General features: G+C 43.8%; 1 protein-coding gene across 1 annotated transcript in view; it reads left to right on the top strand.

The window, feature by feature from the left end:
• Positions 1–16,346, top strand: part of Acoxl (acyl-CoA oxidase like) — a 296,568-nt gene that overhangs the window by 182,532 nt on the left and 97,690 nt on the right. The window contains exon 13 of the mRNA XM_057781242.1: positions 4,194–4,283. Within this exon, the coding sequence (XP_057637225.1) occupies positions 4,194–4,283 (90 nt within the window). The remainder of the gene's footprint in view (positions 1–4,193; positions 4,284–16,346) is intronic.

Genomic DNA, 16,346 nt, shown 5'->3' with positions numbered 1-16,346 from the left:
AATTGATGATGACGTAGTGTATTCTTCAAAATGTAAAGAGTGTGGGCATTATGTGTTTTTACCATGAAAGTGGTAACTATGTGAGGTGATGTGTTTGTTAATCAGCTAGCGCTTCTGTTTCACCATGTGTATATACTTAAGAATATCTTGTACATGAAAAAAATCCTATGCTATCTATCCATTTAAAAAGGTATGTTTAAGTGACTGGAGAGATGACTTAGTAGTCAAGAGAATTTGCTGCTCTTGTAGAGGGCTGGAGTTTGGTTCCCATCACTCACATGGTGACTCATAGCCTGCCTGTTACTCCAGTTCAAGGGGATCCAATGCCCTCTGGGTGCCAGGCATGCCCATGGAGCACATACAGAAATGCAGGCAAGACAGTCATATATGCAAAATTAAAAACAAAAAAGAAAAATACCCAAATCTTTGAAAAAGAAAAGATGAAGTACCATTGGCGGGGGGAGTTGCTGTTTGGTGCGGTTAATGTTTTTAAGGCTGGGGAGATGACTCAGCAGTTAGGCGTGCTTGCTGGTCTTGCAGAGGCTGCAGCTCAGTTCTCAGCACCCATTTTGGGTGCCTCACAACTGCCTGCAGCTCAAGGTTCATGGGTTTCAATGATTTCTGGTCTCTGTGGGCACCTGCACATACGTGACACACACACACATATACACATGCACAATAAATAGTTAAATAATTAATTAAAATAAAACAAAAACTAGTATTTTTTAAAAGGAAGGAAGTTGAAATAAGGAAATCAAAAAGGAAGTAAGAAAGGAAAAGGAGAAATTAGATAAGGGAATTAAGAAAAGGGGAAGAAGAACAGGAAGTGAGACACTTGAAATACACAGAAAGGGGAAACGGAAGAAGGGAGGTGTGTGTTAGGGGGTGGAAAGTGAGTTAACAGACAGGGAAATACACATAAGTAGGAAATTTGCCTTAACCATACCCGGGGAAAATAAATAAAGGAAGTGAGAATTGGGACATGTATGGAGACGTAAGACATGAGAACAGGGAAGTGAGAATTGTGACATGTTTGGGGACGTAAGACATGAGAACAGAGAAGTGAGAATTGGGACGTGTATGGGGGTAGAAAGATATGGGAAAAAGGAAGTAATAATTGTGACATGTATGGGGACGTAAGACATGAGAACAGGGAAGTGAGAATTGGGACGTGTTTGGGGGTAGAAAGGAGTCCAGATATAAGACATGGGAACAGGGAAGTGAGAATCGTGATGTCTATGGGGGTAAAAAGGAGTCTAAATGTGAGACATGAGAACAGGGAAGTGAGAATTGGGGCGTGTAGGGGGTAGAAAGGAGCCCATAAGTAAGACATGGGAACAGGGAAGTGAGAATTGTGATGTGTATGGGGGTAGAAAGGAGCCCGGATGTAAGACATGGGAACAGGGAAGTGAGAATTGTGACATGTATGGGTGTAGAAAGGAGCCCAGATGTAAGACATGGGAACAGGGAAGTGAGAATTGTGATGTGTATGGGGGTAGAAAGGAGCCCGGATGTAAGACATGGGAACAGGGAAGTGAGAATTGTGATGTGTATGGGGGTAGAAAGGAGCCCGGATGTAAGACATGGGAACAGGGAAGTGAGAATTGTGATGTGTATGGGGTAGAAAGGAGTCTAAATGTGAGAAATGGGGAAAGGGAAGTGAAAACAGAAATAAGAAGGGTGAAGACATGCAAAATAAGTGAGAAAGGGGCAGACAAGGGAATAGAGACAGGAAGAGGAGAGGAAACACCTCACCCAAGGCTCCTCACACACCCTTCTCTGCAAGGAGGGACTGGTGGCTGGGCAGTCAGCTAGGCATGTAGGTGGAGAAGAAGACAAGCCATGCACCATCTAGATTCCAGCACCAGTGCCATCCTGGGTGGTTACTCAGGTTAGGGACCTTTGGGGACAGAGACTGAAGCTGATGACCCTCTGATAGAATACAGAATTCACATGCTGTGAACACAGACTAAAAACAAGGAACCCAGGAACGGTGACAGAGGAGCTAATCAGAGAGCATGCAGGGATTCCCTTGCAGGTCTCAGGGGATAGAGAAAATCCTACTCCAAAATGCCAGGGAAGTGAGGAGGTCTCCTCTGATTGTTCCTGCCATGGTCTGCCATATCCCTCCTCTTCCTGGAACACCCTAGGGCTCACTTAAACCCAAATCTGCTCTGTGGGCTTCCCAACTCTCCCTCCTTTCTGCCATCCTGGCCAACTCCTACCTCTAGCTGTGTGATCCCAAGTTTCCATCCTCAGCCATGGTCTCTGGATTGTTGTTCCCCAGGTATCCACTTATCTCTGGTAGTATAGGTTATTATTTTTCGTTGATTTGTTTGTTTGTTTGTTTGTTTTTATAGGGTCTTGCTGTATACTTTAGGATGACTTTAAATTCTGGGGGAGTCTGTACTACTTGCCTCCTATTCCTTTCTCCTGATTTGTCTTTTTAAATGTCTTTTTATGGTGATAATTTATTGATTTTAGTAATTAATAAAAATAATTCTTTAATTTTTAATTAAAAAACAAACAATTACTGGGAAACTGAGATTCTTTCTCTGAATTTTTAGTCTCACTAATAAAAGAATTTGAAAATCGACTCAAGGAATTTTAAGGATAATTTTATTAAAATTTGAGATAAAAATCAACATTGTAGGCAAGCTGGAAATCTGAGCAGCTGCCAGGAGGGGAAGTGGAGAAAAAGTCATGCCTTTTAAGATAGCCACAGAGGTAAGAGAAATGCTGAAAAGGCCCTGAACTTGCATTGGAGCGCCTAGCCCACCCTGAACTTAGCGGGACTTCTGGTGCGCATGTGCACGCTCCATTCCGTTCCTTAGTGGAAGCTGAGGAGAAAGGGCTTCCAGCCGTCGTCTGCAAACTGGCTGCTTTTGAGGCTTTCTGTTATTGTTCTCCTGCCACAAAACTCTTTATAATCATTTGTCCCCAAAGAATTTTGAATCTCAAATTTAGAATTTCAGGCACTCAATCATATGGTTGCAAAATCCCTTTTAGGAAATGCAGTGCTTGGTGGGTCTTTAGGCTCGCTCGCAGTTTATATCAGCTTTTTCTCAGCGTGGCTAGCTTCTAAATACGTTACCTCAGCTGTCCTAAGGATTTAGACTTCGGTAAGGCCAAGCCTTCCTACCCAATCTGAGGAAATTAGATGGTACACAAGATTGGTGATTCCAGAGGAGAGGAAGGACCAGATCTCACACGTCAGCATTGTATTCTTCCTGCTCTTTCGTTTCCAGTTGTCCAGAAGCCCGGGGAGAGCTTCTGGTTAGGTTATATCTAATTCCTCAGGTCTGAGGGCACCCTAGGACATCTGAAATCATCACACAGTTTTATTTCCACTCCATACCTGATGAGAAGTTCAAAGCAGGGACTCTGAGCGAGGAGCGACAGAGAGCGAGAGTCTAGATATTCTGTGGGGAGAAGCCTGAACTGGAGGAGATGAAGAGGTCTTGACAGGGGAAGCGCTCTTAGGCCAGAGGCAAGCCTTGCTTTCTTCACGTTTGCCTGGACCGGAACCAACATTTTCCCAAGGGACCAGTTCTTTATGTGAGGAGACAGTCAGCTCTTGGATAATTGTGGGCTAATACCTTTGAAATAGGACTTCAGGAAATGAAAAGGAGGAAGAGGAGGAAGAGGGGGAGGGAGAGAGAGGGAGAGGAGGTGGAGAGAGGAGGAAGATGTTGAAGAGGGAACTAATTAAAGAGTAAATTTGCAATACAGAATAGTTGATAATATTAAGACTTGAAATGTCAGCATGGAATTTTTACCCTGCCTTCCAACGACCCTCGTAGTCTAATGGTTAGCTGTGAGAAGGGCGTTTTAGGGTAGAGGGAGACATCAATCTCTCACACACACTTTGGTGTAAGTCACTAGTAGAATTCAGAAGACTTGGAAAACAGAAAGAATATTGGTGTAATTAATTGAAGTCTTTTGATTAAATATGGAATATTTGTAGATGTTTTACTATCAATAAAGATAATACTCATAATAGTATTTATGACCTCAAAGCTAATGAGATAGATCAAAATTATTCTGAGTAAGAGATCCATGGCTGTCTTGTTCTTCCCAGTGTTCTGTGCTTTTAATTTCAAATAAACTATTCTTTCTATATAATGATGGGCTTACGAATATAAAGCATTTTTTCTTTTTTCTTTCCCTTCTCTCCTCCTCTTCTACAACAGGGTTACATGATGGAAAACCGAATCTCAGGCCTGAAATGTGACACCGACGTGTTTGTAACCTTTGAAGGTGACAACATAGTCATGCTTCAGGTAAGATTCAGGACACATGTATTCATTTTAAACAGCGTGGTTTTCAAGACCAAGACTTATCCAAAGGATCTGAAATGTTCTGCACATTTTATCTTTATCTGATATCTCCATTTAATCGGCAGGTGTTTCCCTGTTAGGCAGTTGAACAGGAGATTGAGTTATTTCTCTTTGAGGTCATCTTTGATGTTGAAATATGTCTTTGTAGTTTCAGAAAACTGCTTGTACTGTCAGATTTTTCTGCTAGAAATGCTACTCCAAAAGAGTAAGTAGGCCCTGAAGATAAACAATTGAAAGACAGGATGCTAAGTTACAAAAGGGTGGGTTAGTCGACCTCACTAGTCAACACAGAGATACAAATTAGGAGAAATTGAGTCACTGTTCTCTTTTCAAGTTAACTCATGTCTCAAAGCATGTTGAAGACTCATTGCTGGTTAAAGTCCAAGAGTTTGCTTGTTGCTAGGGGACTATGTGTAATTCTACCCCAGGACTCTACCCTACTAATCATAAATATGGAAGAAACAAGCAAACAAAAACCACTGAAGCAATACATTTTTACTAGTACATAATTTACAATAATGATGAATATCAATAGCAAAGTGATTATGTAAATCATACTCCAACCATTCAGTGGGGAATTATATCTCACCTTTAAATTGTACTTGCAAGCAGTTCTGCTTTCAACAGAAATTTAAAACTTATGGTAAGTAAAATGATATAGAATTACATACAGGATGTAATTGCTGTATTTTTAAAGAGAATAGTGGTGGCAGGTTGAGCCAGTGGATAAAATGCTTGCTGCATGGTCATGGAGACTCACGTTCAGAGCCCCAGAACCCAGCGTGTGCCTGTAATGCCAGCACACGGGAGGCAGAGATAGCGCCTCCACGGGACAAGCAGGCTAGCTAGACTAGACACAATGGAGAGCTCTTGGTAAAGTCAAAGACCTGGCCTCGATACAGAAGGTGGAGAGCAATGAAGAAAGACACCTGACATCAACCTCAGGCCTCTGCACATGCACATTTGCACACCCACAAGCATACATATGTACATTTGCATGTCCACATACATACATATGTACATTTGCATGCCCACATAATACATATGTATGTATGCATGCTTATATACATACATATGTAACAAAACAAAAGGAACGATAACAACAGATGAATAATGGGGGCTTGTGGCCTGTCAATGCAATAGCCTCCTCTCCTGGGGTCCTCTCTCTTCATAATTCAGCATCCTGGATAATACCCAGCAAACAAGCTGGAAGGGAAAGAAAGATACTGGCTGCCTGGACCTTGAGACATGAAAAGGCAATTATTTGCCCGGGATTCTAAGAATCATGGACAAAATACACTCCAAAATGAAGGCTCCTCCGTCACTGAAGGACCAGAAGACAGTAGAAAAACTTGACAATGTCCACTTTGAATCAGGCACAAGGAAAGAACACCTTAGCCTTCTTCCCACCCCACTCAACAGCAATTGCAGTGGGTCCAGGCAGGGAGCTGATGTGTTCCCCATAGCCCGAGGAAGCAGGCAGCATAAAATGGTAGCATTCATGTATCTACCCAGTGGCGTGTAGGGATCCAGTCTGTATTCTTCCAATGGAAGCAGAGAATGCTCTAGATCTCATTCCAGGTAGTTTCACTGGAGCCTGTTATGAATGGAGCCTCTATATCTACCAATCAGGTGATCAAAGGGATGTCCACCCTGGTGTCAACTATGGGAATAAAAGAAGCAGATACCATGGTCACCTCTCAACTTTCTATCACCATGACAAAATACCCAAATGTTGACTCAGTGTCAGAGGTATCACGGTCGCTTGGCTTCACTGTTTCTGGACCATGAAACATCATGGTGGAGACCATGTAATGGAACATAGTCACGGTGACTAGGAAGCAGAGAGCAAAGGAGAGGGAGCAAGATGCAGACCCCAAGTATGTACTTTCAAGGATACACTCTCTTCTATTAGGTTCAACTTTACCTCCCATGGACTATCAAATTATGAATCCTTCAATGAACTAATCCATTGGTTAGTCCCGAGTCCTCATGATCCAACCATTTTCCAAAGTCCATGTAGTGGCAAATAAGCCTTTGAGATTCAAACCACAACTCTCACCCCTCTCTGCCCCAAAGCAGTCAGGTGGGGGCTGAGCCCCAGCATCACTTGGTCTCAGAGGAGTGAAATGATGTGAAGTAATACTCATCTTTCTCCTTCTTAGTGAGAGACAGAGAGCTGAGCCCCTGTCTTCACCCAAATGTCAATAAGGGGCATAATGAGGTGGTGGTGAATGGGACGGATTGGCTTTCTGTCTCTTCGTTCCCATGCCCAGGGGGCGTAAATTAGTGGTCTGATTTTGTTAGGAAATATTGAGGGAATCAAGTGGAAAGAGGAACACACTCAAGCAGGGACCTTTGGAAACTCAGAACGAAACAGGAACTCATTGCCCATCATATGACAAGCCAGGAAAAGGATGAGGGAAAGTAGAAAATCAGCAGGTGCTAAATGAGAAGAATCAGACGCTGGAATTTTATGACAAGGATTTGAAAGTTATCACCATAAAAAAAATGCCTCTCTGACAATAAACATTTTATCATGAAGGAAGTGAACAAGGTGGAAACTCAAATTAAAAACATGGTAGCACTGATAGTTTTTCAAAGGAAAATGAACATGTTGACATAAATCTAGCAAAACATGTATAAGATTTATATGTTCAAACTCACAAGTTTCCCCAGAAGATATCAAAGAAGACCTAAATAAGTGTAAATGATAAAAACAGAGACTTTTAGCAGAAAACTAATGGCTAGGAATGCAGCTTAGTTGGCAGAGTGCTTGCCTGGAACACCTGAAGATCTAGGCTTCATGCCCAGCATGGTGTAAGCTGGAAGTGGTGGAATCTCAGAGCTCAGGAGAGGCACAGAAGCAGGAGGGTGAGAAGTTCAAGGTCATCCTTAGCTTACAATAATAAGTCAGAGGCTAACCTGAGCTACAAGACACTTGTGTCAACACAAAACAAAACAGAATGTGGGAAAACTCATGAGAGCTGTAACAAAGGAAAAAGTCATAGACGTGCCAACAAAGCATAATTCATAAAAGAAAAATTGATAAACAAGGTTATGCTTGCCTCACCTGTTGCTTGTCTCTGATTGGTTTCTAGGAGTGGAAAGTGATTTCTGTCCCCCAGTTTCCTGAATTTTTTTCTATTTCAGTTAGGAACATCAGAGTAGGATCCAGTGTGGCTAGGAGCAGCTGCCTCTGATGGATTCTCAGTGGGTCCCTTCCTTCTCAGAGGAAGGTTGCTCTGGCCAGGGCAGTCAGCCAGCACCATCTCCCCAGCCATTACCTGGGGATGGCCTCTGGAGACAGTGCAGCCTGGAAACTCTGGGCACACAGCAGGGCATGCTGCAGGTGTCTCTCTGGGGTGTGACTGATGGCAAGCTGGCCGGCTGACCCCCTCCCCAGTGTCTGCACTATCAGAAGTTTTGTAATTCTCCTATCAACCACGGCGCTTTCAGCTCACTTCCTTGAAGATGAAACTCCCAGTTCTATCTACCATGTTGGGTGGCTGTCCCATAGCACAGATATGCCTTAGTAGAGTTTCTGCAGCCTTTCCATATTCCCCTTGGAGAAAAATGGTAGGTTTTCTGACCTTTCCATTATTTTCTAGGGCAGAGGTTTTGGGTTCTTAATGGAATTTAATTACACCCTCCACCAAATCCAGTTATGGTCTGAATCCATGAAGTCCCATTAGAACTTGCTTCTGCCTCATTAGGTATACACCAGGACAGATCCCTGCCTAATCCACCCTGGCAGATCTCCTAAATAATGGCATCCGGAGACTTTACATGTGCTGTTTATTACCCTGAAGTGGAAATATACAACATGCAAAACATGCAAATGAGCCCCGGGAAACTTGCTAAAAGACCAAGTGGGGGCATTCCGTTCCTACCTGGCTGGGGTGACTGCTTTGGAGTGCTGATGGAGTGTTGTCTGTTCCTGGGCAAGAAGCCTGCAGCAGGGTCCTGTGACCCACAAAAAGAAACATTTTTTTCCAAGCAAGTGAAAAGTGACTCGCCCTGGACTGCTGTGGGCAGCCACGAGCACACAATTTCCCTTTTCTGTTTCTGTTAAAATACTAGACTTTAGGACTGGAGAGATGTCTCAGCAGTTAAGAGCACTCACTGGTTGCTCTTCCAGAGGACCTGGGTTCAGGTCAGCACCCACAGGACAGCTAGCAAGTGTCTCTAGCTCCAGTTCCAGGATACCTGACATCCTCATACAAGCAAAATACTAGTGCACATTAACAAACAAACAAACAAACAAAAACCAACTAGATTTTAGATTCATTCAGGACAGGGTCTGGGCCAGGCTTTTCATTCGCAGGCTGTCACAGGGTGGCAATATTTCTTTCCTGGTTGAAGTTCATGCTGCAAATGGCAGGGTTTTGTGTCTTCTATAGCTGAACAGTATCCCATTGTATATGTAAACATTTTCTTTGTCTGCTTGTCTGCTGGTGGGCTCAGAGGTTGATTCCATGTTTAGCTATTATGAATGATGCTGCAGAAACATGGTGGTGTTTCTTTGGTATGCTGGCATCATTATCGGATAGACACCCAGAAGAGAGTTAATTGTATCAAATGGCCACTCTGTTTTTGGCCGTTTGAAAGGCCGTTATGGTTGGCAAAATGGGTGTGTGAAAATGTTTTTTTCCTTCACCTCCCACCAGCATTTTTTTTTCTGTTTTGTTTTACTGTTAGCTGCTCTGAATAGTGCTCTGATATCTCACTATGGTTTGATTTGTTTATGCCGATGGCCAATCCTATTGAGTGTTTTCATGTATTTGTTGGCCCTTAGAATTTCTTCTAAGAAGTGTTTAAAGTCAAGTTATTCGATTTGTTTTTCTGTGAGTTCCTTCTATATTCTAGATGCTAATCCTTTGTCAGATGAACAGTTGGTGAATGCCCTCTCCCATTCTGTGGGCTGTCTGTTCACTCTGGTGTAAAGTTATTCTTTTTGTAATGCAGAAGGTTTTTAGTTTAATGTAATCCCTCTTTTATATTTTCCCCATGCTTTTGAGGTCATGTCTAAAAAATCATCACTTATACTGTTATCTTAAAGTGTTCCCCTTATTCTTGTAGCTTCGTAGTTCAGAGGCTTAAATTTAAATCTTTGATCCATTTTGTGTTGATTTTTGTATAGAAGAGAGACAGTGGTCAAACTCTCCCAGGCTGTAGATGGCATTATTCCTATATAGAAAAGCTAAAGACACCACTGAAGGTGCAATGGGGCTGATAAACAAACCCAGCAAAACTGCAGGATATAAAACCAATACCTAAAACTCCAGCATTTTACACATCCAATGACAAAATTTCCAAGAAAGAAATCATGAAAACAGACCTATTAAAAATAGCCAAAATATAAAAATAAAGTGCACAAGAAAAATCGAACCAAAAATGGCCTTTACCATAGATATCACCAAACACCAATGAATGAAAATTAAGGAGACATTAACAATTAGAAAGAACAGCCATGCTAGTGCCCTGGAATAATTAGTACGGTTAAGATGTCCATAGAGCTCAAAGAGAGTTACAGATTCATAATAAGCTCCATCAATGTAGTCCATAGAACCAAAAACCAAACCAAAACTAAAACCAAAAAGCAAGACAAAACCTCACACACACACACACAAAAAAAAAAATTCATATGTGAGAAATCTTGATCACAAAGAATGCATCTCTCCACCAGATTACATAAGAAACCCAAACAGCATTGCCCAGGCATAAAGCCAGGGTAAGAAGGCAGAAACCCAGGGATAAATCCACAGCTGACAGAGGCGCCACAAGATGATGGAAAATACAATGGAGAAAGAACAGCCTCATTGGTAAATGAAAGGCCTAGGTAGCTAGGCACACAGGAATCAAGAACTCAAAAGACAATGGCCTTCTGGAACTTGCCCAAGTGGAGTCTGTGTAAAGAAATACCTGGACGGCACAAGCCCTGGGAACATTTAGTCTAAGTGAGGACAGGAAAGCAAGTGGGATCAAAGAATGGCTTCAAACAGGAAGTGGTTTCTGTTTAACAAAGAGTGCGAGTAAGAAACAGGAAGGATTTAGCCATGTGACAGGGAAAGCCTGTGTTTCTTCTTGAACCGTGTGAGAAAGAAGAAAGGCCATTAAGACACCAGGACAAACGGACCGTGATGAAGCCCACTCAGACCTTGACACCTTCTGCTGGTTTAGCCAAATCTACTGCCGGAGAATTGTCGTTTCTGGAATGAGACATTGGAGACAAAGCATTGAATAGGAGCCTTTTACTTTTTATCTCAAGTTTTTAGTTGATTTTATGCGATTTTGAGTTTTTCTGAATCAAGTCTACTTGAACTACAGCCCCTTTCTGGACACAACATGACTGTCACAGCCGTGACCTCTTAGTAGCTGTGGTTATCTACCCAAGATCAAACCTGCTAACATTTCAGCATAGATGATCTCTGGCCCCACCCCTTGTGGGGGAGCTATTTTTGGCAGTGAATAGCATCTGGGGGAACAAGTATTATTATTTTTTGAGGGTGTAACTACAGGTAGGTTTCCCATACTCCAGTGGATGACCCCACATTCACGCATATATGGGCAGTACTAACTGGACTTATCAGGTTATCCCCAAAACAAAAGCAAAACGCACACAAAACAAACAACAACAAAACAAAGGCATGAAGTTGGTAAGACACATGTTGGGGAAAACGTGGAGGAATTAGAGAGGGAAATAAAGGAATATATATGAGATTCTCATGTATATACGAAATTCTCAAAACTAAAGGAAAAATCTAAAAATATATAGTTCCTTCTTGAAACATAAAAAGTAGGAAAGGAAAGAAAAGGATTGAAGAGTAACAGGTAAGAAGTTCTTTCCAAGGGACAAATCTATCCATATCTATTATCTACCATCTATGTATGTATGTTTGTATGTATGTATGCATCTATCTGTCTGTCATCCATCCATCCATCCATCCATCCATCCATCCATCCATCCATCTTTTAGTCTCACTCATCTCCTTCCTCCATAGAAGAAAGAATTTGAAATTTTCCCCAGGTAAGTAAGACATTGTAAACTGGAATGAGATCCTTGAGGCCAACCTGAAGTGACAGTAAGGGCTGCACCTTGATCTGAAGTTTTGGAGTTACCCTCTATTTTAGGAGAACCCTGTAATAACCCAGAAGGTGATTTCATAGGCGCTGGTCCCCTGACTTTGGGTGAGTCTAGTGACTAGCAGGTGATGTTGAAGGACACAACCCTGGGATAAGGCTATCTCTCACATCAGAAGATGGGATCAGCTCAGTCACATCGTCCATCTAAAGGACTGAGATCTGGTTGGCAACAGGATCTGGGCTGGCGGCCTCAGCTGTAGATCATAGCTCCTGCCTCCTGGAAGGCCAAGGGTCTTCCTGATCCACAGAGCTGGGGATGGGGTGGGGAAGTAGTTCAAGAGCTTTCCCTAAGACTAGATGGGAGAGATTATAGAATTGTCCATAATGTAATAGCAGCAGAAATATTAGGAGTAGATAAGAGGTGGGAAATAAGGGTAAAGTGAGGCCAAAGGGGCCCAGAGACCTGGCTGACAGATGATGCAAGGGCCATGGTAGAGCAGGACAGCCAGAACTGTGCCCGGGACCACGCCACAGACGCCCAAGCTAAGGTGATGGCATGGGCACATAGAAGGATAGCTCCAAGATCTGCTTAGGGCTAGGATGGATCCCAAGCATTTTCAAATGTAACCCTCCTCTCCGGAAATTAGAGGGACTTGGGAACAGTTTTTCTTTTTCTATGCTGACCAAGGTAGTTTGAATGGCATTGTTTTTCTCCTTCCAAGTCCATTGACCCATACACAAAGCTGGTACCCAGTTTTCAAAACCAGATGTTACACCATCTAAATATTTAAAGCTCTCTTCAAGGACTCCATGTGTGCACTTTTGGAGAAAGGGAACCGTCCAAATCCAAGCCACTCTTCTATCTTTGCTTCTCTGCTCTCCAGAGGGATGCTTTCATTTTCTACACTGACTGTAACCGTTTTGTAGCAAGGTTGATTTTAGCAGTTGATGCCTGTGGGTCGTCGGCAGGATTGTGTTAATTGTGTATTTTAATTTTGATGATAATCTAAACAGAAACAGTCTAAGTAGGGTATGTCAACTGGTAGGATAACAACCATCCAACCAGGGACTCACATGAGCTTCCAATCTTTGCCTTTTTTTGTATATGGTTCCTTGCCATCCAGGAGACCTCCCCTGACCCATGGGGTGAACATCCTGAGATACTTAGTTAATGCCTAAAGCCATGAGTCGTACATAGACAATCAAACCCTAGCTATGCTATTTGTTCCTGGGCACACACACCTATGATGAGATTTAATTTATATGCTATGTTCGGTGAGATTAGCTAAAAATAGTAGTAACACACTATAATGATACACTGTAATAGTTATTGTCAAAACTTTAGACTGTCTCTGGAATTTTCCACCTAATATTTTCTGCAGAGAGACCCATGGGTAACCGAAGTCTTAGATGGTCACTGTGAATAAGGTAGGACTATGGAGTTTGCAAGCTTTCTGTACCAAGCCTCAGCACCTTGATCCCTAGAAACCAATGAGGGGAGAAAAGACACAGGTCCAATTTAAGTGAAAAAAAAAAATGTGTGTGTGCCAAGGAAAAACCAAAGGATAAGGGACTGCATGGTGTGCTGCTGTAAGAGGCCCTCACAGGGCACAGAGGGTGAGGAGGTGGACCTCTTCCCGAGCCGGCAGAGCCAAGAGCACGCTGTCCGGAGCTCTGCCATAGTGTGGCAGGGCCACGTTTCTGCCACAAGCATTCTAACCCTTGCTATTGGGGCAGTTGGCGTGAGATTCATTGCTGTGTGCTGCATGGCTTGTATTTAATTTTCTCGTTTATAGTTGGACAGCTCTATAAACATAAGGTATTTATATATAGTTTTACATTTGAGCATGTTTAAGTAACATAATTTGAAACAAGTAAAGTCAACATTGCAGGGGAGTTTATTCTCCCCCACCCCAGGAAGGTTCCACATTTTACTCAAGTTCAAGAAAATTTGAGAGGATTTGTTTCCAGCGGTCTCCTTGCTGTTTATTTATTTATTTCATCATAGATTTTTAAACTTCATTTGATTTTATTTTGAGTACTAACAATTATACACATGTAACATTGGGGTTGTGGTCATGGCCAGGCTGTGGGTGTGAGTGGGGATGGACACTTTCATGAACACAGGAACCTGGTGGAAGTGACAGACGTGCACACAGGGAAGCTTGAGAGGGTGGGGGCGGGGATGAGGAAACTACAGCTTGGTGGGGGCTCTCATTTGCCTGGAGAGTTTAGTCTGAACCAGTGGGTCTATCAGTCAATACATTCAGTAATGTGGTTAAACATTCAAATGCCTATTGTTCTCCATGGGGACCCCAGGGCCAGCCAGCTCTGTAGCCTGTCTTTCCTGGAGGCCTGACTTTCTTCCCAGAGGTCAGTTTCACTGAACTGACACTGCAGTAGTTCCTGGGTCACTTCCTGGGTTCTCAAAGCAGCCACCTCAAATCTGGAGAAGGGCAGAGCCTCAGGAAGTGCCCCCCCTCTCTCACCCCACCCCATGACTCCTTTAGCTAGATTCCTCTCTGGTATCTCTGGATGTCATAGCATACATGCCTGAGCTTTGACTCTGCAGAAGGCTAGGGATGAGGATGAATGTTTTCTGCCTTTCAATGGGACAGGGTTTGGACCCAAATTGAAAACCTGTGGGGGTGTGGGCACCAGCCGACAGCAGAGCAGCTTTGCCCCCCAGCTGGCCTCCGTGGCACAGGGTGAACTGCTCGGCCACACAAAGCAGATTCTTTAAGGTGGTAACAGAACTTCCAGGGCCAAGGGGCAGGGCCACACCCCAGGCTCTTGAACCAGCTGGTGTGGGTTCCTGGAAGATAACTGAGTGCTGCTCTCTACCTTCAGGGCCAGGTGGGTCCTTTAATAAGTGCAGTAGGCCCAGAGGTGTGATGAGGAGTTAGATAGCCTGAGGTCCTTTTCCTTCTTCCCAGGGGCTTACAGTTGCTGCTTGGCTCTCTGATAGCTGTCCTGGGGAATGCGAGTTTAGGTCTTTCAGAATTTCCGGGTTTTCAAATGATGAGCACAGTATTTTTAATGTGGAATGACTGGCATAGTGGTATCAAACTGAGCCTGTCTACCAGGAGGGGTGAGCGCCACCCACGTCGTAGGCATAGGCCTTGGCTCCCAAACTGATCACTTTTTCTGCAAGTTTCTACTCTGAACACAAGCTTTGGATGCTGGTGGAAGAGATTGGTGGCTCTCTGGGAAGGTAAATGACCAGGATTGAGCCTCACAGGTTCCTGTCCTTAGATCCAGGACATTCCTGGGAGAGGCCTCTCGTGACTGTAAGTCCTCTGAATTGACAGTGGCTGTAAGAAGTCCAGAGCAGGAGGCACCAGAGGGGTAAAACTCACTTAGGCTAGACAGCCTCTGTTTTATTCATGTTGTGAAATCTCTAGTTTGGCCTTCTCCTAGAAAATGGGGACATCACCTACAGTATACATAGGGTTGTGTTGTAAAAGGGGTGGGTTGTGTCCCGCCGCCTGGCTAGCTTAACCCCTGAAATAACCACACAGAAATTGTATTAATTAAATTACTGCCTGACCCATTATATCTAGCCTCTTCTTAGCCAACTCTCACATCTTGATCTAATCCATTTCTAATAATCTGTGTAGCACCACGAGGTTGTGGCTTACCGAGAAAGATTCTGCATGTGTGACTCTGGCGACTCCATGGCAGCGCTCTCTCCCTGCCTTCTTTCTCCCAGCATTCAGTTCTCTTTTCCCAGCCTACCTAAGTTTCTGCCCTATCAAAAGGCCAAGGCAGTTTCTTTATTTGACCAATGAAAGCAATACATAGAAGACCCTCCTACACCAGGGTTGTGTATTGTATATTGTACTCTGTGTTGCCATAGACTGCTGGGCACAGAGTATGAACGCAGTTATGTTGTATTGTGGCCATTCTGTGTGTATGAGCTCTGTGTCTGTCCCCTACACCAAAGATGGGTTTGGTTTCTGTTCAGTGAGCTGGGTTAGTCACCAGACATTAGTGCACCAGCCGTTCTCTGGCAAAGGAGATTGTGAACAAGTCCAATGAAGAGGTGGTATGTGGCCCTGCTGTAATAGTGGAAGGTGTGAGCTACATACTATGTCAGAACCCAGACTGTGTGACCCATGCATGCAGGGAATGGAAGGAGGCAAAGGGGAAGGGAGGGGAAGACTAAGGACGGGGAAGCCTGGGGCAAGCTCTCTAAGTCTGTCCTCTACTGCCACACAGCACTGCCCACAGACCTGCACACACAGAGGCGTCAAACCATAACTGCCATGTTATACTCACAGAATCTCTGTCAGCTCCAACAGGAAGCAGCAAAGCTGCTTTCCCAGAAGCCCCTCTGCCCTCTGAGGTGTTCTTACCACAGCCCTGGAAGAGGGAAGTGTTTCCCGCCCTGCCCCGATGATGGCAATGTGATGGGTGGTGTCTATCTATGCCTATGTTGTTGTGGCCTGTTGTCATCTGCCACCTCCCTGCCTACTGTGGAGCAATGTCTCTGCCATATACCTGTCACTACGCCTGTCACACAGTAGGTGCACTTTGGGTAAAGAATTAATAAAAAAGTGAACTCTGGTCTGTTCCAACCCTTGTACTTCCCAGCTCCGTGACCCTAGCACATGACCCTGCTTGAGTTGTCTTAACTAGACAATCAATGCCAAACATGAAATGAGCTTCTGTCTAAAGAATTTAGAAGGGAGCCCCAGTAGATGCTTAGAGGAAAAGGTTGTTGCCATTGTAAGTGTGACATAAGGAATTAAGGGAAGAGGGAAGGGAGGAGGGAAGAAGGGAGGGAAGGGGAAAGGGAGGGAGGATAGGAAGGAAGGAAGGAAGGAAGGAAGGAAGGAAGGAAGGAAGGAAGGAAGGAAGGAAGGAAGGAAAAGGTTGGTTCTCTGCTCTTTAAAGTTCAGACCAATTCTCCCTCCT

Source organism: Chionomys nivalis, chromosome 9 (genome assembly GCF_950005125.1).
Source record: "Chionomys nivalis chromosome 9, mChiNiv1.1, whole genome shotgun sequence".
NCBI classification, from domain to species: domain Eukaryota; kingdom Metazoa; phylum Chordata; class Mammalia; order Rodentia; family Cricetidae; genus Chionomys; species Chionomys nivalis.
The sequence above is the reverse complement of the archived record's forward strand: the minus strand, read 5'-3'. Positions and strand labels throughout refer to the sequence as shown.